Below are 23676 nucleotides of genomic sequence, written 5' to 3'. Positions count from 1 at the left end.
TTTAAAGAGATTGCATTGAATGTGTAGATTGTGCTGGGTAGCATAGATATTTTCACAATATTTGTTCTTCCAATCCATGAACATGGAATGTTTTTTCCATTTCTTTGTGTCTTCCTCAATTTCTTTCATAAGTGTTCTACAGTTTTCAGAGTACAGATCCTTTGCCTCTTTGGTTAGGTTGGTTGTGCTCCTTTTTTAATGATTTTAAGTCTTCTGCAAATGTCCACTGCTTGTCTCCTTTACTCTGTGATTTACTTCAGTCCAGGTTTCAATTTGTTTTCATAACTGTCTTATAAATATAATCAGCTCTTGATGAGGACTGTAGTCTGAAAAATGAAAGTACCTATGTCAACAAGGCTTAGATTCAGAATTGGAGGGACAGTCTGGTTGGGATGCTGAGCCTTGTTTACATGAGAGTGGAGGTAGACAAAAGGTCCATGTGGGACGGCTGTAGTGGAGGTGGATCCGAAGCCCTCGAGGAAAGGTGAGGCTGGACCTCTCGGACTCGAGCAGGGAGTCCACTTTGTCTCACAGTGGAGGAAATGTCACTTCCTGTCACTTGTCATGCCGCTTAGCCTCTTATTCAGAACTGAGTGCTCGTTTCATTTACTTTCAAAACTCCCCTGCAGTCAACATTTCTGCTTCACCTTCTGCCTGGACCCTTCTCCGAAAGGGCTGCGGGTCTCCTCAGACTTGCTGGTCCACAGCCTGGAATCAACCCCTTCCCCAGGCAGCTCCCACCATCCTCCTCAGTCACAGCACCTTCACACAGCTCCTCCTCAGCAGCTGCTCATGGGAGCCGGCCTTCTTCCACAGGTGGTTCTTAATGTTCACAAACTGCTATCAAAAAGGTTAGGGCTGTTCTAGTAAGAAACCAAACTGCTTTTGCTTTCCACTTTCTTCTGGACAACCCATAGGGGAGAGCGGTATGTATAAACATGTGTCTGTTCACGATAGAAATGGCAAGTTTTGAGACTGTGTCAGTACCACTTAGGAACATTTCTTTAAGTGAAAAAGTCTAGAAACATTGCTGTGTGGAGCATGGAGGGCTGTGGAAGCAGACTGCCCACGTTCAAATCCTAGCTTCTGCCTCTTACTGACTGACTTGTCTCTGTCACTTGCTTGGTTCCTGTACCTATAAACTACCTCACAGAGTTGTTGTGAACATTCAATGAAATAGTATGTATAAAAACACATGAAATAGGGTCTGATATATAGTAAGTACTCAATAAATGTTAGCGGCTAACATTGCTTACTGAATCAAAATACTAGCATGTTGGGTTCTAATCTGTCCCTCTAACTTTAGCTCATATTAGCCCACCGATGTGAGCATGGTATTTGCGGAGGGGGGAGGGATGGGAACAACGTTAACTGCATTCACATACCATCTCTATACTACTGTCCAGAGTGTTATAAGCCTGAGCCCCGATGACGCCAATGAGGGACCTCATGCCTTCTACATGAGACAACTATTCAAATTGCTATTTCACAAAATTGCCAAGAATATTCCCTTTGCTTTAAATATACAGGCTGTTTCCCTGAAATCTTTTCTCTCCACTCTCTTCAAAGTCTAAGTCCAATCTCGAGGAGACTGCATTCTAAGAACAGCTTTCTTTGAGTATCCAGCGCATAGCGGTCTTGCCCCCTGACATGCTCAGGACACATGTTGTGTGTGTGTGTGTGTTTGGGTACTCATCTGCCATCCTGTCCTCTATTACTGTAAGCTCACGGAAACCCAGTCTCCCAGGGCATCATAAGTACCTGAAAGGGAAAGGATCATGTTTCTGCTTTAGATCCTTAGTAGCTAGCACAATGCCCTGCACTTAAAAGTCTCCAGAAATGCTTGCTTGACCAATACTTTTACAGTCTGATATCCTCTCACCTAAAAATACGGGAGGGAATTATGCCTTCTACACGAGGTTGTCATAAAGCAGTGAACTAACGTACGTAAAGCTCTTTGCATAGTGCTGGGCAAAAAGAAAGTTCTTAACGTTAGCATGACTACAACTTCTATATTGGGTTAATGAGACCTACCTACTGCATGGGATTTTTTTTTTTTTTTAATTTGTATGCTATAGATTCTTGTTCTGAAAGATATACAACAATCTTGGGTAGTGGGGTGTCACCTTACAAAAAGGCAGTATTCCAAAAAATTTCCAATAGATTGCCTTTTTGTTTTTTTTGGAATTTACAACTTTGGAATGACAGAACTCAACATAACTAAAATACTATTTATATTACAAACAAGAGCAATACTGTAATGTGAGAAACTAAAGGCAATGAAGTGTGAAAGAACGAACAGGGGAGGGGGAAGGAGACACAGCTTACACCTTGTTTCTCACTGCCCTGAGCTGTACTGGATCCTTAAGCATTAGAGGGACTCAGAAATGCATTCAAACCAGAGCAAGAGAGGAGGAAAGGGACAAAGGCTTTTATGCCCTGAGGTATCTTGAAACTTGTAAACTTTATATTGTTTGTCTCCAGACAACCCAAGTCCACACAGAACTCTTTATTGCTAAGAGAGGAGCTGACTTTTCACATCACCCTCTCAAGACTTCCTGGCTTCATGGCCTCTAGCCTAGAGGAGCCGTTCCTACCAGAAAGTTAGTTTGCTCTTAGAAGGTAACAGGAAAGGGTGAGCAGGGCTTGCTTCATTCCCAAGTGACGGTAATGAAATGGATATTCAGAAGTTGAAATGTGCCTTTATTTTCACTTACCAGCTTGTAAGAGGGCTAAAATAGTGCAACAGAATTAGAATAAGAATAAGAGAAGTTCCTTCAAGGACACAGGAGTTGTAGTCTTGAAATCTTTTGGTATGAAAACAACATCCTCTTAAACATGCAAAGTAAGATGGCTGCCATCAGTAAAAGCCATTTTTAAAAGATCTCATTGCTTTTTAGATAGTTGAGATTACAAATCTAGATGCTATCTAGCCACTGTCATCTGCCTGTATGGTGCTTAGAAAATGATCTGTTCCCAATTCTGTGTCTTCTGGAAAGTTTCAAACTTTATTATGTTAAGCTACCAGTATGTTATTTATTTGTTTATTATGCTAGTCACCATACAGTACATCATTAGTTTTTGACATAGTGCTCCATGCAATACATGCCCTCCTTAATACCCATCACTGGGCTAACCCATCCCCCAACCCCCTCCCCTCTAAAACCCTCAGTTTATTTCTCGGAGTCCAGTCTCTCACAGTTCCTCTTCCCCTCCAATTTCCCCCCCACTTCTCTTAATGTCCTCCGTGCTCTTCCTTATGTTCCACAAATAAGCGAAATCATGATAATTGACTTTCTCTGCTGGACTTATTTCACTTAGCATAATCTCTTCCAGTCCCATCCATGTTGATGCAAAAGTTGGGTATTCCACTATGTTAGAACAACCACACTCATGTGGGCCCATAAATGTTTCTTTTTTTCCCCCTGGAAGAAGAGGACAGAAACTTATTATGTCACATCTTAATTTTTAGTCTAAGACTGAGACGAAGGGAATTTTTAATACTTCTGTCAGGTTTGAGTAACCAACAGAGGCTTAAAAGATACGACTGGAATTTACAAATATAATATGCAGAAGGGAGTGTCTTCAAGCACAAGTTGAGCCCATGATTATTACAAGAGGCCTAGTCAATATGAAAAGCTCACTGGGAGTGGGAGAGAACCAATTCTTTACACATTTGTATGTTTCAAATGAAAGAACTGCATGAAGAAATCCTGGTTTGCCCAAAGCTGCTAAAGAACACACATCCAATTATATAGTTCAGTGGCAGAAAAACAGAAACACAAACTTTTTCTATTTCACCCAAAGTGGTCTTAAATTTCAATTATCAACTCTATTTTCTTTCCCCATTCTACAGTAAGACATATGCAAATACACAAATATAATTTATTTTGATTTCAACTTTAATACTTTAAAAAAATTAAAAATACACATAAGCCTATTTTCTGTTAGCCAGATCTAAATCCATAAATCTACATATATTGGAGGGTTTTAAATAAAGTAGCTTGTCATCTAAGATGCATTTGTGTTAAAAGGAAATGCTGAGGCGGCCGGATTTGTGCACTGTTTCTCAGATTAAAAAAAAAATTACCCCGAAGTGATAAAAGTTGGATTTAGTAACTCAACAATCACTCACTGTGTCACTTTAACACTGACCTATACTAGTACATGGCTAATAATAAGTATAACAAATTGGCACTCGTCACTACACTTTGAAGAATGATTCGGAATGGACAGATTTAGATAGACCAAAAACCAATGAGTAAGACACCTTTCAGCTCCAAAATAAAAGGGTATGCATGAACCACTTAAAATCAGCTGGTATTAGGACTCAGAACCATTTTCTTAGGGGAAAAAACTGCTTCCTACTGAGAACATTATTCATTTGTCCCTCCGTATAAGAAACAAAGTAGAGGCAGACCACTGCTGGTCCTGCCCCGCATCAGCTCTCTGACCTTAGCATGTTCACCATAAGCCTCATTTATAAATGCAGATAATAACACTACCTACCCTCCTAGGGTTTTGTAAAGATCAACTAGGAGAAGGGCTGTAAAATGCTCGGAGAAGTGCCTGGCATATGGTATGTGCTCTGATTCTTGTTCTTATTCCTCCAGGTGGGTGATCACCTATAGCGCCTGTAGGGAGTTGAGGTTTGACCTTCCTTCCTCTGTCTCTGGACTTGCTCTTCCTCTGGGGGAGACTCTGTCTGCTGTGGCACACCTTGTGGTTCATTCTCTGACTGCACTCACGCCTCTCCCATAGCACAGAAGCATAACGTTGAGGAGACTGGCCTTGGCTCTAGGGGTAGGCTCTAATTCATCACCTGATACACATTTCTTTCCACCCCTACCAACTCATCCTCAGGCATTTTCAGCTAAATGTAGATATTAATCCTTTGATGGCATTCAGAATTAGAAGGTGATGATCTGTGCTCTCAGACTGTTGGCCTCCTGCCCCATCTTGCTTTTATTTTTTTAAAAGTCAAAATTAGTACCTCCTCTTTTTCTAAGAAAGAACCATCCATCCTGCACTTAAAAATCAACTTTCAGCTGGAAAGGTGAAACTAAAAATGGCATATTTGTGAACAGTCTTGCTTATCCAACCTGAATTTGGTTCTTACAGGTAATTTCAGGGACATACATTTTCACATTCCTATCTTAAATCTGTTGAACTTTTGGTGTTTTGTATAATTTCATGAATCTTTTCAGTTCTGAAAATCTCTCCTGATGGGCATCAATTCTGAGTCTTGAAAATAATTTTCTAGATAGAATGAAAACATGTTGACGTTTCCCACAATTTACAATATTGGTGTATTAATAGATCATCAAAGGCAGGATCAGAATAGTATATACTTGTTGAGGCCAGATTCACATATATATACACACACACATATGCATATAAAACATGTCTAGAAAAGGAGATCTATAAACTTTTAACAAATTAGACCACATTATACGTACTCTTTGATAACTTGTTTTTTCACGCATCTTTCCATACATGTCATTAAAGATTTTCTAAAATGTCACTTTATGGATGCATAATATTTGCCTATATAGAACTCTTAAAAATTCCTTTGTTTTGAGATTAAGTTGTTTCCATATAAACAACATTTGATCTATTTGTAACTAATCATAGTGATTTTTCTAGGATAAATTCCAATAAATTGAATTGCTGGATCCAAAGATATGAACACCGTAACAGACTTTTTGCTACATAAAGAAAACTGCCCCCTGGAATGTTCAATTTAAACACAAGAAATGTATGACAGGGGCGCCTGGGTGGCTCAGTCGTTAAGCGTCTGCCTTCGGCTCAGGTCATGATCCCAGGGTCCTGGGATCAAGCCGGCATCGGCATCGGGCTCCCTGCTCAGCGGGAAGCCTGCTTCTCCCTCTCCCACTCCCCCTGCTTGTGTTCTCTCTCTCGCTGTCTCTCTCTGTCAAATAAATAAAATCTTAAAAAAAAAAAAAAAAAAAAGGTGTGGAAGGGCTTTCCTTTCACACTTACTAATGCTTGGTGTTATAATTTTTACGAAGTTGCCAAAGTATACCATTTTTGTCTTAATTTGTAGGTCTTTGATTAACAAGTCCACTCGAAGTATATACTGGTAGATTGCCTCGCCTGGTTTGAAAATTCAGTTTTTTACCTTATGGTTTGTAAAAACTCTACCATATGGTATACATCTCCCCCAGTGATTTTTTTTATCAGCTGGTCACTAGTGTTTCCCTGGCCACAGTGAATTGATTTTGTTGGATTTGCTGCTTTATGAAAGCAGCCTTATTCTATCCAGTCCCTATGTGCTGTTTCTCTTTTTAGTCAATTTGCAAAGCTCCTTTATCATGAATTATTAATCCTCTATATTTTTTTGTTGCAAATATGTTTACAAATCCATGACTATTGCCTTTATATATGGCATCTTTTCCAATACTTGCATGTGTGTCTCTGTGTCTGTACAAGGTTCATTTCTTTTTCCATTATAGCTTTTGGATGCCTATTTTTATCTCCCCCGCCTCTAGATTGTATGTATAGTTTTTATTTTTCTGCAAGATGAAAAGCGCTTTTCCATTTAATTTTATAATTTTATTTTCTTTCGGTGGATGTCAGTTTTTCTAGCATCCTTTATTAAATGACTCCTCTTTTCGCCACAGTTTTGAAACATCAACTTGATCATACATTAAATTCTCAAATATGGAAACCTCTAATTTCCCTTCTCCTGTCTGTCCCACTTATCTGTGTTGATTTCTGCTCCAAGATCAAACTGATGTCCTTAGTGATTTATATCTGGTAAAGCAAATCTGCCTCTTTTCTTTTTCATACTATACTTGATTCCTGCTGGCAACTATTTTTGCAAGATAAACTTAACATTTAATTCAATTCTAAAATAACCACCCCCCCAACTTATCCTGAAATTGCATTTGCATTATATTTACATTATAACTTTGAAAGAATGGACGCTTTTATATTGTCTTTTCCTCTAAGAAAAAAGTATGCTTTTCCATTTGCTCAAATCTTATTTTAGGTCTTTCAATAAGATTTCAGTTTTCTTCACACAGCTTCTGTGACTTCCTTTTAAAATTTATTCCTAAATAATTTAAGAATTTTTGCCATTGTGAATGGAGTATGTATTCTTCTGCTTTTAGGCAATCACTGCTTCAGTAGAGAAAAATCTGTTTACTGAATATTTATATGTAGCCATCTTAACACACTTTCTTATCTGGTTGTTTCTTTTTGACTTTTTAGATTTTACATCAGCAACAAAAATTTTATGTTCAATGTTCTCTTCAAGGTAGTCTTGGTGCTTTCACTAGCATTTACTTTTAATAAAAAGGACAGTGGGTTTAGGTCTTGAGTAGGGGATCCTTGTTGTTGAGTTTTGGTTAAAACAGTAGTCTGTTTTATTAGTTAATTTCTATTAGGAATTAGCCAGGCTTAAAGTTTATCAAACATCTTTTCAGCATCTACGGATAAGATCAAACTTCTTCTTTGTTAAAGAAAATACTGGTCAAACATCTCTATGAACCAAAGTCATAGATATTATTAAGAGGAAAAATAGAAATGCAAAGAGAATTTAAAATTATAGTGTAGGCTTCTGTGCCTTTCATAATAGGTCATCAGTAATAAAAATCAATTACATAAAATAATTGAATAACTATTGATAAATGTGATTTAATAAGATTATATAGATCTATGTCTTTCAAAAATATTTGAGGAGGGTAGTATCCATGGAACACTAATAAATATTTGATTATTGGTGACAAGATTTAGACACATTTTGTAAAAGTTGAGATATAATCTACATTCTCACATCAAAATCCCAAAAATGTGTGTGTATAAAAATAAGTGTCCCCCTTTAGGAGAACACTTTTAGATAACCCTTGAAAGGTGAAATCAATAAGAATTATGAACTACTTTTAAAAGAATGAAAAATGGAATCAATGGGATAGAGTGAAGGCTATACTCAATAATAAATGCTTCCTTATTAAAGAGGAAAAGTGAAAACGAAAAAGAAATTACTGATCTTGGAAATGGCAGGGGGCCGGTGCAGGGGGGTGTGCCACAGGGAGAATCCAAAGGGAAATATAGGGAAAAAAATTATTACAGATAAAAAGCAATAGTTAATGAAACAAAACTAAGAAATAGTGAAAATAAATAAGTACAAAAGCTAGTTATTTGAGATCAATAAAATACTAAACTCTATGAATGTGATTAAGGGGGGAAAAGAGCACACATATTTAAGCTTACAGATAGCAAAGGAAACAGAATCATAATACAGAAGAGATTAAAAGTGATGTGAATCGACACATGACAAAACTGCATAGATTTGCCTACTATATACACACAAACTAGAGTATGCATGTGTGAATGTACTGTGCTTGATATATAGTATAGTGCTTGATAAAATTTTGTGTTCAATGAAAATTATCAAATATCATTATCAAGTCTACTTTCACCAGAACTGCAAATATTATGTCATTATTGTGTAAGAGCGACAAAGGGCACAGGTGCTAGATTTATAGGCAGGCCAACCTAGCAGCTGTCCTCACGTGCCACGCCTCCTCAAGCACAAGGATTTTAGTGCAGAAATTACAAAGCAAAAATAGCAAGGAACAAAACAATCTGCTATGAAGTAAAGGAACAAGAATCCTAGTTCCAAATTCATTCCAGGACCTATTAAGCATGACTGCCACTTACACTTGTGCATCTGTAAATTGTGTTATTGATGACATGAACTTATTTTGACTATTCTTTGAAAAATTCATGCTGTTCATTACTCTTCAAAAGAAAAATATGTGCTAAAATGATGAGAGAAACCATTCAAAATGCAATGGGAAAAACGAGCAATAACAAAATAAAATTTGTCATTGCTGAACTCAACAAATTTTAGATGTTCCAAAACCACAGGACAGTAACAGATTAAAAAATCCAGTGTCAGCACATGCACACTCTATTAATTTGCTGGTCTTCAAATTAAATGAGACCAAAGACCACACATTATTAGTCTCCACGCTCTGATATTAGGGTTGAAGAGGACTGATAATGCACGTGGATGTTACTATTTATTGAGTGCCTTTTAAGTGCCAGGCATTTTTAATTCAACAACTTCTCTTTTGAGCACATACTCACTATACCAGACACAGCTGTAGGCTTTGGGGTTACACTGGTGAACAAAAACGAAGATCTCTGCCCTTGTGGAGCTTATCAGGATACAGTCACTTTAAAATATCATGATCTTTAACAACCCTTGTGATATTATCCCTCTTTTATAGCTGTAGAGACTGAGGCACAGAGAAGTTCAGTCACTTGCTGAAGATCACATTTAATCAGCAATCAGTTGTGTTTGACTCAAAGCCTTTCCATTACCCTACTCTACCTTCTAAGAACTGCATTTTATTTTCTTTTTAAGATTTTATTTATTTATTTGACAGAGACACAGCGAGAGAGGGAACAGAAGCAGGGGGAGTGGGAGAGGGAGAAGCAGGCCTCCAGCCGTGCAGGGCGCCCGATGCAGGGCTCGATCCCAGGACCCTGGGATCATGACCTGAGCCAAAGGCAGATGCTTAATGACTGAGCCACCCAGGTGCCCCTAAGAACTGCATTTTAAAAACAGGAGCTACAGACCTGGTTTTATACCTAGGCACAGTGACTTATTAACCATGTGACCTTAGGGAAGTTATTTAACCTCCCTGGGCCCTCAGGCTCCTCATCTTCAATCTGGGAATAAGACCTCCCTTGGAGAGCTAACAGAAGTAAGAGAAGGTGTGTCGGTCAGCAGTTTATAAAGGCAGTCTACTGTACTCAGTAATGAAATCAATATTAAGCAAATGAAATCTTCAAGATTTTATTTAAGTTTCTTTGAATATTGCACTATTTTCATCTTTTAAGCACATCATATACATGTTTTGATGAAGAGTTTTGCTATGGTTTTATTCAAAGTAGAAACAATTGGATCTTATGTGAAATTCTGTGATGTACTCCTGGAATAAGTTCAATTGACTGATCCACCCAATCACAGGCCAGGCCCTACCCCCCACTCTGTGGCAGCTAGCGAAACTACAGTGGAGTACCTAAGTTACAATCTTGTAAATCTTTAAACATTTATGATAACAATACAGCTCAACTTGGGGGAAAAAAAGATGCCCATAAAGCAAAGGCTAATGTTACTACTCTCCCTAAGTCTTCATTGTGTAGGTGATTTTGCATAGAACAGAGTCTTCTCTGCAATTTCATACTTCTCTGAGAGAAAAGTTTGGCTAAGGATGGGGTATTATTAATGGGGTGTAGGGCAAGTTGCTGTCTTCAAGAGCAAGACAAATCTTAGAGTAGAAGGTGAAGGTCTCTGGTTGCAGATGAGTTCTGTACTTTCCCTGGCCCTGGGCTCTGCGTCTGGAGTCACACTGGTCTGTCAGAGGTGTCTGGGAAAGTACCTTAGCCTTGCGCCACACCTCCTGTGTCACACCTTCTCCTTAGATGAGCCAAGAACTAAATTGCCTTGTTTTTAATCCCTTAGGAATCTGAATTCCCATTCAGTGAGCTTGACTTCAGTCTAAGGTTTAGGGATCTCAGTAAAACAAGGCTTCCCTGATCAACCAGGAGTGATCCAACCACAGCTGTCTGCACGCCACAGTAGGGGCTTATTAAACCACAAGACCCCTGGCTGATGGAAGGCATGTGGGGAGAGATTTCTGAGCACAGGGCTATGCCTGTGCCTGTTCTAAAAGCTGTTTCCCACTTCTTCACTCCACCACAGACTGCTCATACTGTGTTCTCCCAAATTAAATATTACACCAAGGAATATATTTTATGGTCTTGTGCTTTTCAGTAGAAATAGTCATAATTTGTTCTTTCTTGTCTTTGTACTTTAAGTCCTGTAAGGTAAAGTATAAAGCAAGGTGGTGGTGGTGGTGGTGGTGGTGAAGAAAATGGATCAATATGGGGAATACCTGGGGCACTTGGGTGGCTTAATTGGTTAAGCATCTGACTCTTGGTTTCAGCTCAGGTCCTGATCACAGGGTTGTGAGATCGAGTCCTCTGTGTCGGGCTCTGGGCTGGGTGTGGAGCCTACTTAAGATTCTCTCTCCTCCCCCCACTCCCGCCTCTCGCCCTCTACCCCCCTCAAAAAAAAAAAAATGGAATACTCAAAACTTCAAAAAGATGAATTCTCAACTATAGGTCTTCTGTATGCCCAGTTCCTCACTTGTGCAAAGGGTACCACTACTGGGATGCAGGGGTAATCTGACAGGACTGTAACCTCCTTTCTACTGAGAGGATAAAGAATCAGGCTGTGTGTAGCTCAACCAAAGAACAAAAGTCTCAGGTTCTTCCAAGATGGCAAAAGAACAGGAGGCTCTATTCTTACACAGTATATGGAGTATCTTTTGAAGTTTAAAACAAAATAAAAAGTCAGTAGATTTTTATGTAGTTCAGAAGGATGTGTTTCAAAGGAGAGCTGACCTACTGATAACATTGTATACCATTTTGATACTTCTGGCCAAAAGAGATTAAATTTTTCTCTTTGGCATATGCTGTCTTCCTTTTTGTACTTTCTTTTTTAATTATATGTGGATAAAGCTCAAAGACAGATGGTAACATTACACAGAATTGCACACTAACCCAAGTACTCTACGCCTTTTTAAATGATCAGAATACCATATAGGTGGCAGTCTACATCTGTAGACTTACATTCTTGGTTTTGAATAACTATGGCTTGCTATGTGCTCTGCCAGGCAGAAAACTCATTTGCTTGCATCCCATGGAGTCTGCTAGAATCAAGTGCTGATTGGAGAAGGGAATATTCCATGTAACAATGTTCTTTCTCTGGATTTTATGCCTTAGATGAGACAGGATCAAAGATTCTTCTAAATATTCCCCAAACTTCAACCAGAACTTCCTTAGTGTTGACCAAATTCTCAAAGCAATATTCTCCAAAGCATCAATGAGGACTGGGGGTAGGGAAGAGATATTAAGGGCAAATTTATTTTCTAGTAAACTTTGTTGAGTTTCATCAGAAAGCAGAGGTCAGGGCTGATAATCAAGCCCAGTTGTGAGACAAATCTATTACATTTGAGCAGCAGAGGGCGGAAATCAAGACTGGGGGCCAACAAGGTAAACCAAGTATTAAGAAGCACATGCTTTCTTTGGAAACAGTCATCAGGAGACAGGAATTAGAGGGAGAAAAGGGTTTCTACTTGGGATCAATTCCTATGAATCAGCATAAAAACAGTCACTGGAATAATAACTGGACTTTCTGTTTAAGTCAGTTATAAACACACTCATCACCAGGGAATTTAAGTCAAAACTACAATGAGATCACCTCACACCTGTGGAAATGACTAAAATAAAAAAATACCAGAAACACCAAGTGTTAGCGAGGATGTGGAGTAAAGGAACCCTCATGCTCTGATGGTGGGAATGTAAATTGGTGCAGCCACTGTGGAAAACAGTATGAAGGTTCCTCAAAAGAATCAAAAATAGAAATATCGTATGACCCAGTAATTCCACTACTGGATATTTACCCAGAAAAAGTGAAAACACTAATTCAAAAGGTTATATGCATCTCTGTTTATTGCAGTATTATATACAAGAGTCAAGATATGGAAGCAACCTAAGTGTCCATCGATAGATGAATGCATAAAGATGTAGTGTATTTATATACACAATGGAATATTATTCAGCCACAAAAAATGAGAACTTGCCATTCATGATAACATGGATGGACCTAGAGCATATTATGCTAAGTGAAATAAATCAAAGACAAATATCATATGATTTCACTTTTATGTGGAATCTAAAAACAAAGAAGAAACAGACCCATAAATATAGAACTAGTGATTACCAGAGGGGAGAGGGATGGAGGATGGGCAAAATGGGTGAAGGGTAATTGGATGATACAGACTTCTAGGTAGGAAATGAATCAAGTCATGGGAATAAAAGGTGCAGCATGGGGAATATGGTCAATGGTACTGTAACAGAATTATATGGTGACAAATGTCAGCTACACCTGTGGTGAACACACCATAAGGTAGAGAGCTATCAACTCACTGCTGTACACCTGAAACTGATATAACATTGTGTGTCGACCATACTTCAATAAAGTTGAAGAGTCAATATCTGGATAAATAGCTACCAATCCTGAAATTTAAACTGGGAGAATAACAATATATTAGGGAAGCAAATAAATATATGTAGTGGGATGAATAGTGTCTCCCTGAAAACTCACATCCACCAGAACTTCAAACATTCTTATTTAGAAATAGGGTCTTGGCATCTTGGCAGACATAATTAAGGACTGAGATGAGATCATGCTGGATTCATTTTTTTTTTAAAGATTTATTTATTTGAGAGAGAGGGAATGAGAGATAGAGAGCACGAGAGGGAAGAGGATCAGAGGGAGAAGCAGACTCCGCGCTGAGCAGGGAGCCCGACGCGGGACTCGATCCCGGGACTCCAGGATCATGACCTGAGCCGAAGGCAGTCGCTTAACCAACTGAGCCACCCATGCTGGATTCAGATGAGACTTAAATTCCAATGGGAATGTCCTTAGAGACAGAAAAGGACACAGAGATATGGAGAAGATTTTCATGTGAAGATGGAGTTATGTAGCCACAGGCTAAGGAACACCAGGCATGAAGAAAGTTGGCAGATGGAAGGAAGAATTCTCCTATGGAGCTCTGGGAGAGGGGTGGTCCTGCCAGCATTTGATTCCGGGCTTCTGGCCTCCAGAACTGTGAGACAATAAAGTTTCAGGGTTTTTTTTAAGCCACCAAGTTTGTGGTGATTTTATTAATGGCAGCCTAGGAAACTAACATAGTATACATTAAGAAATATCAAATGTCAAGGGTTATTTTTTTCATTTAAAGTTTTATTTTTATTTAAGTAATCTCTATACCTAGTGACCCCAGATCAAGAGTCATATGCTCCTCTGCCTGAGCCAGACAGGTGCCCTTGTTTTTTTTTTTTTTTTTTTTTTTTTAAGTCTTCATTTTGGGGAGGAAAAAATTTTTGTCTAAAGTTTCATTCGCGTTCTGAGTTATGAAGTAGCATTTTGAGAATAAAGAGCAAAGTCACCTAACTGTTAGAAACAGATGCACAGAAAAGGAAGACTTTCTTTTCTAAATTTATCTGAATAGGTTGACTGCAGGTTCCTATGGAGAATGCAGAGTTAAAATTTTATGGCAGTTCTTATAAACTGCAGAGACGCATTCCTTAGTCAAGGAAGAGAGGCCATGACAGTGGTTCTCTACCTTCAGTGGTCTAAGAATCACCTGGGAAACTAGGTGAAAATGAAGAGTCCTGGGCTTCATTCCCAAAGATTCTCATTTAGCATGTATGGGTGAGATGAAGAAATCCACATTTTACCAGGCACCCCAAGAGTCTGGCCTGACGGAGAGGGTTGGAGGACCACACTCTGGAAAACACTGGGTTATAGGGATGGTTCTAAGCAGAGGAGGCCATGGGGAATTGTATTTAAGAGCTGGGTTCTAGAATCAGATAAGACTGTGGGTTCTTGGTCTAATTACACTCCTTGTTAAACATGTGGCCTTTGAAACATACACTACCTCTGGGAAGATTAGTTGAGGTCATCCTTAGTGATCAGTGAATGTTGTTTATTAGTTATTTTTAAGTTTACTTAGGATGAAACAGTTTACTCTAATTCACATTACACAGTGACTGACTTATAACAGTAACTGCCTTAAGTTGTGTCCCTAAAGGAGATTTAATTAGGGTACTGAGAAGAGTTTATTCCTCCTTTGGGGCACTGGAGAAAGATCTTGCTTGATTAGGGGACAGTGAGAGTGCACAAAATGACTGGGACTGGGCAGAAAGAATTTTGAAGGGAAGAAGGCAAAGACCAGCTCTGCCCAACATTGCAATTTTGCCTAAAAACTCTGGTGCCTCCTAAATTTACCACAGAAAATCCTTTCTCACTGCAGTTGACCCAGTGAGGCAGTTATGAACCTGGCTGGACTGGAGAGAGTAGCCTGCCTGAACTCTAATTCAACCGAGTTTCTCAGTCAATCCCAATACCTTCACATACCAGGAAAAGAACAGGAATTTTTTTAAACAGGTGCCTGAGAAAAGTCCTTTTCATTAGTAGAACACCTAAGTCTATTTGTAGAAATCAGCAGTGGGATAATGGGGGCTAGGGGGCGCTCGCTGCTGAACTTGAGTGAGAATGCAGAGGCCTAATAGAGGCTTCCTAATTATGGCACGGTGCACTGAACTGCTGCTGGTCTGCACCCTCAGGCTAAGCAGAAAGCTGTGGCCCGAGTCTTAGAGCCATGAGCTAGACTAACAGATTACCACTTTCCAACACCAGTATTCACTCAGGTGACGCTATACTTAATAGCGGGGTCTGGCTTTTTTACATTCCAGTGCTTTTAAGTAGTATGTAAAGACCTAAAGTTTTAACGTATGATAAAAACCAGTGGTTCTCACCTGTTTTCCTAGACCTAGCTAGAAGCTCACCAGCACAAAGAGGCTCAACAAGGGGTTAGGTAGGGAGGGCTGTTTGAAAAATCAACCCAAGTTATTAGAATATTCCTGGTCTCTCAACTGCACATACCTAAAATAATACTAAGTAGGTACATATCTGTACTTCGTTCCTATGATAGCACTTATTACCACACATGTGGTATTAGAGGTCCTAATCATTGCAATAGGCAAAAAAGAAAAGGCATACAGCTTGAAAAGAAAAAAAAAACCCTATAGGCAATAGAAAAGACTGTAGAATATCTTTAGGAATCTACAAAACTACTGGAATAAGTGGATTTAGCAAAGTGGCAGGATACAAGTTCAATATAAAAAATTATTTGTCCATACTGCAATGAACTATTAGAAATTCAAATTATAAAGATTGCCACTTATAACATCAAAAATATGAAACACGTAGAAGTAAACTTAACAAAATAGGTGCAAGACTGCAAACTATAAAACATTGTAGAAATTAAAAAGACCTAAGTAATTGGAGAGATATACCATGTTCACAGATTAAAGATTCAATGTTGTTAAGATAATGTTTCTCCTCCAAACTGACCTATAGATTCAAAGCAATTTAATTAAAACGCCTAGTATGCAACAATTGATTCTAAATGTTATAAAGATATGCAAAAGAACTAGAAAAACAAAACAATTGTGAAGAAGAAGAACAAAGCTGGAGCCTTCCACTAACTGATGTCGGGACTCGACTCTAACGGTTTGGTGAGGTACTGGAAGAGGGTTAGATGGACAGATCAGTACAAGAGCACAGAGTCCAGGAAGGGAGTCACACTTACACTGTCAATTTCATTTTCAACAAAGTTGCTTGGGTGACTCAATGGGGAAAAGATGGTCTTTTCAACAAATGGTGCTGGAACAAGTGGTATCTATGCGCAAAGGCAAACAAATCTGATGCTTACCTGACACATACATAAAAAGTAACTCAAAATGCATCATAGGCCTAAGTGTAAAAGCTAAAACTATAAAATCTCTGTAAGAAAACATAGAAAATCACTGACTTGGGGTAGGAAACAGTTTTAGGATTAAAAAAAACCCCAAAAATTTAAAAATGGAGAAACTGTACTTCATCAAAATTAAACACTTTGGCCCTCCATAAGACAACCTTAAGAAAATGAAAAGGCAAGTCACAGATTGGGAGAAAAATATCTGCAAACTATATATATGAGAAAGGACTTATCCAAAATATATGAAGAACACTTACAACTCAACAAGAAGACAATCTGGTTTTTAAGAATGGGTAAAAAGACTGAATTTGACACCTCTCCAAAGAAGACACATGAAAGGCAAATAAGTCCAAGAAAAGCTACTTAAACATCTTTAGTTATTAGGGAAGTACAAACTAAAACCACAATAAGACACCACTGCACGTTTATTAGAATGGCCAGAATTAAAAAGGCTTTTTTTGGTGAGGTTTTGGTGAGGGTGCCAAACAACTGGAACTCTCTGGTTCTGCTGATGAGAATGGAGGAGAGCACAGCCGCTTTGGAAGAGAGTTTGGTAGTGGCCTAACAATCACACTCCTAGGTTTCTACTCAGGGAAACATAAGCCCACACAAATTCTTATACACAAATGTTCACAGCAATTTTATACATAATATTCTAAAAGTGGAAGCAACCCAAATGTCTGTCAGTCCATCAATGGGTAAACAAATTGTGGTATATTCTATATAGCAGAATACCACTCAGCCATAAAAAGGAGTAAACTGATAAATGCTGAGTGAAAGAAGCCAGACACAGGACACTACATACTACTTAATTCCACTTATATAAAAATCTAGACAAGGCAAAACCAGTGACAGAAAGCAGATAAGCAGTTTCAAGCAACTGGGGTTCAGGGGAGATGTCTGATTGTAAAGGGGGGGAGGGCATATGAAAGAACTTTTGGGAGTGATGGAATGTTCTAAAATTTGACTATAATGGTAGTTATGTGGGACTCTACATTTATCTAATGCATCTAATTGCACGCTTAAAGTGTACTTGCCATTTTACAGCAAGTAAATTGTACCCCTAAAAGCCGTTATTTTTTAAAGCTTCTCAAATATGTGCCCTAAAAAATACTTGAAGTGATAATATATTATAAATTTGTAATATTAGTCCAAATAAAGTCTAAACAGAACTTTAGGCTAGTTGGATTCTAACCAAAATGTTAGAAAACAAATTATTTAAAGTTTGAAACTTGTCCAAAATTTATTCTCATGTACTAATTTTTAATGATTTTTTTTGTATTAGCATTTTGTTGGAAGCAGAACATTTTCCTATTCATTCAAATGAACATTAACATATCCATATGCTTTGCATTATTGTTTTGTACCATTTTTTCCTTTCCTGGCTAATACAAGATATAATTTCCTAATTAAAAGATTACTCTAAGTGCAACCTGACATTTTAAAATTTCTACCACCCTAATTTCTTTCCAGTCCACAAATAATACCTAACATGTTTTCTTGCTGCTATCTAGAAAGGAAAAAGATCAAATCAACATGCCTCTGAAAAAGTCACAGATAATTAGGATTGACAAAGAAAAAAAAAATAAAGATAACAGGAAGACAATGTGTCTTGAGATCAGTATTTTAGAAGCAGATCTAATTCATTAGATTACCACAACAGCAGGTTTATTAGATGAAACACACACATCCTTGTACCCTTCAATATTATAGTAACAGTATAGCATCTAATCTACTTAACAGCTCAGAGTTGGGAGGATATACTTCTGCTTTTAATACTATGACATAGACTTATAAAACATTTGGGAACTAGTTTAACACACCCCCTGTAACCTGCCCCCACTCCCCAAATACTCCCTCCTCCACGACCCAGAATAACATTCCCTTCACATCCCACAGCAACTCAGTAGCAGCGTTCTCTCGGCTGTGCGCACGGTGTGAGACCTGTGTCAAGATGACCTTGCACAGCTTCAAGGACTCTTGCAGGGTGGCTGTGGATGAGGCTGGACAGACTGTGAAGAAGCCTCCTGCTCTGTAACTAGCGCCTTCCCTCTACTACACAGCGACGGTCTCCTTTCAGTCCTTTATACAGTGATCAAGGACTGATTGTATTTTGTTATGAGTAGATTTTAAGAAGTCCTAACCATTCACTTAGTCTTAAGACCTAGCCAGAAAGTAATCTGATATTGTCCCTCTGATACATAATTTACCATTCTTTCCCTGGTGAAAATTCTCCACTGTACCTCCGCAAAGCAAATAAATGAAACGGAACTGGGACGCCCAGTTCCTAAAGTTTTATCTCCTTTCACTTCACCCATTTCTGTAACCCCTCTGGCTGCTAAAGGTTTTTGAGTTTGCTGCCTCCCCCCTCCGCCCAGAAATTCACTTGAGCCCATCAGACAGGCCCATGTTTCGGTGGGTGTACTTTATTTGATTTTTTGGCTGGGAATGGAGACTAGTGGAAGGAAGTCCTTGGTAGATTACTGATGACTGGCCAGAGGCGGGCCCCCAGGACTGCTTGGCAATCATACACATTTCCGTAGACCATTCTGTGTTCTATCTGCCCAGATTTGAAGAAAAGCCTTAGCTTTTCTCTCAAACCTCCATTACTTCCTCACCATCTCTCATTCTCATCCTATTTCTCTAAGAAAATAATTAAGAAACTTCTACAGGCTCTTACCACTCCATCTACTCACCTACTTGCACATAAGTCCATGTACTTACTTTGCCTTCTTTTCCTTGTATGGATGATGACACTTGTGTTTAGGCCCAATCCCTTCCCCTATATGCTTGATCTTATCCCCTCTTGTCTACTCGATGATACTGCTCCAGCAAATTTCCCTCTCTCCTACATCATCAATTTCCCCTTTAATCAGTCATTCCTGTCTTACTTATTAACAAGCTCCTATTTTCTCCCATCATTCACACGATGCACATCTCCTCCCAGCTACCACTCATTTCTCTGCTCGTCCACACAGCTAAGCTTCTTGTTGTCTATACTCCCTGTTTTCAATCCTCCTCTCTCATTTCTCTCTTAAATCCAAGCCAGTTCAGCTTCTCTCACCACTCCACCAAAACCAATCATCAGTAACCTACCAAGGACTTCCTTCCACTAGTCTCCATTCCCAGCCAAAAAATCAAAGTACCGCCCACCGAAACATGGGACTGTCTGATAGGCTCAAGTGAATTTCTGGGCGGAGGGGGGAGGCAGCAAACCCAAAACCTTCAGCAGCCAGAGGGGTTACAGAAATGGGTGAAGTGAAAGGAGATAAAACTTTAGGAACTGGGCGTCCCAGTTCCGTTTCGTTTATTTGCTTTGTGGGGGTACAGTGGAGAATTTTTACCAGGGAAAGAATGGTAAACTATTTATCAGGGGGACAATATCAATTACTTTCTGGCTAGGTTAGGACTTCATATAACCAAACCCAATGACTCCTTCCCTCCTTGAAAGACCTCTTTACTTGGCTTACTGCCCACATTACTCTTGGTGCCTTTCCAGCCTCACTGGCTACTCTCCAGTCTCCTGTGCAGGCTGATCTCTAAATACTGGAGCACCTCAGGGCTTGGGTTTTACTTCTTTCTCCACACTCCTTCCCTAGGCTACCTTACAGCTTTAAATTTCAAATGTGTGCTGATGCCTCCCAAATCTGTACCTCCAGCCTGTCTCCCTCCCTTGCAGACTCACATCTGTGACTACTACATCTCTTCTTGGATGTCTAATTAGTATCTCAAGTCTAACAGGGCCTAAACTGAACTTCTTCTTGGTCTTTCCCCCCAAACCTGTGCTTCCCACAGTCTTTGCCTTAAGGGCAAAGCTGTCCTTCCTCCAGTTCAGGCCAACAACCCCGCAGTCATCCTTGTTTCCTCCCTGAAGCTCCACATCCAATCCATCAGAAAGTCCTGTTGGTTCTATCTTAAAATATACCCAGGATCCAGCCAATTCTTATCACCTTACCAACTCTACCTCAAGCCACCCCCTCTCTCACCTGGCTTATTACAAAAACCCTTCTATAATTGTTTCCCTGTTGGCCCACTCTCCCCTCTACAGACTTTTTCAACATAACAGCAGAAAACAGCAATCCTTTTATGATGTTATCACTGCATTATAACCCCCTTCGTCCCCTCACCCCAAAGGCTGACACCTCACCCAGAGAGAATGCCAAAGTCCTTACCATGCTCGATGCTGCACCAAGCCATACACTCCCTGGTCACCTGTTACCTTTCTGCCCCTCCTTTTCTATGACCATGTACCTACCTCCCTCTGCTCTAGCCACACAGAGTTTTGTGTCCTTGTTTGAACACACCAGGCACATTCCCATCTCGAGACCTGTGCTGTTCCTGTACCAGAGATGTTCTTCTGTCAAATTCACCTTTTCATGGAGGCCGAAGTACCCCACTGAAAATGGCAGGCTTTCAGAGCGCCTGGGTGACTCAGTTGGTTAAGTGGCCAACTCTTGATTTTGGCTCAGGTCATGATCTCAGGGTCCTGGGATCGAGCCCTGCATTTGCTCATCAAATTTAATTAAACCCAAGCCAGTTCACTGGCAAATAAATTTCATTGGCAAATCAAATTTATTTGAGGGGGAGGGGCAGAAGGAGAGGGAGTGAGAGAATCTCAGGGAGCCTGCTTGAGATTCTCTTTCTCCCTCTCCTTCTGCCCCTCCCCCCCTCAAATAAATAAATCTTTAAAATGGCAGGCTTTCCTCTTTCCTGATTTATTTTTCTCTATAGGCTTTGTCACCATCTGACATACTATATATTTTACTTGTTTATTGTCTGTGTTTCTCCTGCTAAAACGAAAATGTCACAGGGTAGTAATTCTTGTCTATTTTATTCACTGATATATCCCCAGTGCTTCCTCAATGTGTTCAGTAAATACCTGTTTACTAAATAAACTGAATAAGCAAAAAATAGAGAAACTGAGCTGATTCCCTCTCTGGCAGATTTCCGCTTGGAAGAGAGCCTGAGACTAGAGCCTTTGCTTACCAGGTACAGGAGAGGGGCACTGTGAGAGACTGTGGCTGGAGAGTATTGTGACTAATGGTCCTCCAGAGCATAGAAGGCAGACCGGAATCTATGCTTCTGTTCTTCAAACATCAGACATTGTTAGGCCTCAGACACTGTGCTTCCGCCGTCCTCTAGCTCTGTCTGTGCAACCGCTATCTTATTGTTAGAGCACCGGGGCGCATGAGCTTTTCATGAGTTCTTAGGCATATCTCATTATCATGAGATAATGAAAGGTTACAAGTGATATATCGAGAAGTCAAGGTCATGAGTGTGCTAACAATAGGTCAAGGGAGATTAGCGACCAAAAGCAGGACTCCTAGAGGGTGCCACAAGGATAAGAAGCTAGGGAATCTATGCAATGTGGACAGGTGCCTACTGCACGTTTGAAGAGCTAAGTGAATTTGATACCCCCCCCCCACTACCTTCAAACCCCCAGATGAATATTTTCTAGTTGATGGCATATTTGACAGTGTTAAATCCATGCTGTTTTTAAACTGAAATTCTTTTCCTGAAATTCGGAATGCACTGCTGAGTGCTTTCTGTATCATTTCTCCCTAATAACAAAAGACCCTTCGTTGAGCAGTCTCTTCATTAAATGAGGTTATTATGATAGAAGTATGTTTCCTAATCAATTCTCAAAAATAGGTCTTGAAATAGAAGCACCAACCTCCTCAAAGAAAGCCTTGAAATTCTCTACTGTGCTGTTTTTCTTTCTGTCCATGAGACACATGGGGTTCCCACTAGCTTGAAAATTCTGAGAGGGCGCCTGGGCGGCTCAGTTGGTTAAGCAACTGCCTTCGGCTCAGGTCATGATCCTGGAGTCCCGGGATCGAGTCCCGCATCGGGCTCCCTGCTCAGCGGGGAGTCAGCTTCTCCCTCTGACCCTCCCCCCTCTCATGTGCTCTTTCTCTCTCACTCTCTAATAGATAAAAAAATCTTAAAAAAAAAAAAAAACTCTGAGAGACGGCAACTGTATCAGTGTTGACATTCTTCTTAACTAGTATTGCTGCCTTACTTACAGGATGCTCTGTTTCTACGTTGACCGTTAACCCGTTCCAGGGTGGAGGCAGGGGGTTCTTTGCAAATGACCAGAGTATTTCAGCAGTTACAGTTTATCATTCTATTGGTTCATGTGGTGTGCTAACCGGTTCATCAACCACCTCCCTCTGCTGACTCAGACAAGGTGACCCCTTTGCTGCTGCTGAGCGGCTCAGAGCTGTTCAAACCATGCCCAGACCTGTAAGAATCTTAGCCACGCTTGGTCTGAGATCCCTCAGCTTCAGTCCTGACTCTAAAGCACCTCCCATCATCCTTTGCCCTACTGACTCAGGTTCCTCCTTGCCACTGTTTTCAAAGGGGGCAGAGTAAGGGGAGGGGGAAAGGAAGAATCAGCCACTCTCAGGATGCTGAGGGCTGAGGGACAGGCCGGAAATGGGACCTCAGAAAGTTCAGGATGCGGAATGCCTTTCTTTTCCTTTCATGGCATTCCTTCTGCCCCTCCACTGATACTGTGTACACTCACATATTTTCTCTCTCTCTCTCTGCCCCCCACCCCCAGGATTTCCAAAAACTGGAGCGAAATTGTGATCAGAACACATCATTTAGTTTGCTTCATAATGGACTTTCTTGATAACACCAAAAAAGACCATATTTTCAGGATTTTTTTTGACTGCAACAAATTAGAATCTATGCTTTGGCTCCCTCTGATTAGTTACTATAGCTGTAGTCTATTCACATGCAGACAACGGTGCAGACTTTTTCCTGCTCACACAGCAGGGAAGGAGGAAGGACTAAAATAACAAAAATAAAAATAAGTTGGACAAAGGGATCAGAAGAAAAAGGCTAAAAGTGTAAGAGTGAATGGTGAGGTTAGACTTGAATAAAGTATGGGGGAATGCTGGGGGAAAATGGTTAAGAAAGAAAAAAAAAACCAAACAAAATTAAATTCAATACTTAATATCTATTAAATATTCATTGGAAAATAGAGGAAAAGCTGAAGAAAGGTAAAAGGCAAGGAAGCAATAAGGAGTCCAAGTAGTTACCACAAAACAAGTTGCATTCATGTCCATGGAGGCCCTTCATTAAGCATATTTAACGATGGTGTGCTTGTTTCTAATTAGCTAACCCCGAAGTTCTGGTGAAACCGAAAAGGCATACTTGATATGTCGAACCAGCTAGTTGGAATGAAAATTGAGTCCCAAACCAAAGAACACAAGAATGTCCTAAGTCTATG

General features: G+C 39.8%; 1 protein-coding gene across 3 annotated transcripts in view; it reads right to left on the bottom strand.

The window, feature by feature from the left end:
• Window positions 1-23676, bottom strand: part of LCLAT1 (lysocardiolipin acyltransferase 1) — a 185751-nt gene that overhangs the window by 6574 nt on the left and 155501 nt on the right. The window contains exon 6 of one of the 3 annotated variants that reach the window (XM_027621606.1): window positions 3165-3425. The exons of the other annotated variants lie outside the window; for them this stretch is intronic. Within the exon in view, the coding sequence (XP_027477407.1) occupies window positions 3196-3425 (230 nt within the window). The 3' untranslated portion in view covers window positions 3165-3195. Of the gene's footprint in view, window positions 1-3164; window positions 3426-23676 lie in introns of those variants that run through there. 3 annotated transcript variants of the gene reach the window in all.

Source organism: Zalophus californianus, chromosome 8, assembly GCF_009762305.2.
Source record: "Zalophus californianus isolate mZalCal1 chromosome 8, mZalCal1.pri.v2, whole genome shotgun sequence".
NCBI classification, from domain to species: domain Eukaryota; kingdom Metazoa; phylum Chordata; class Mammalia; order Carnivora; family Otariidae; genus Zalophus; species Zalophus californianus.
This window is presented reverse-complemented; position numbering and strand designations above follow the sequence as displayed.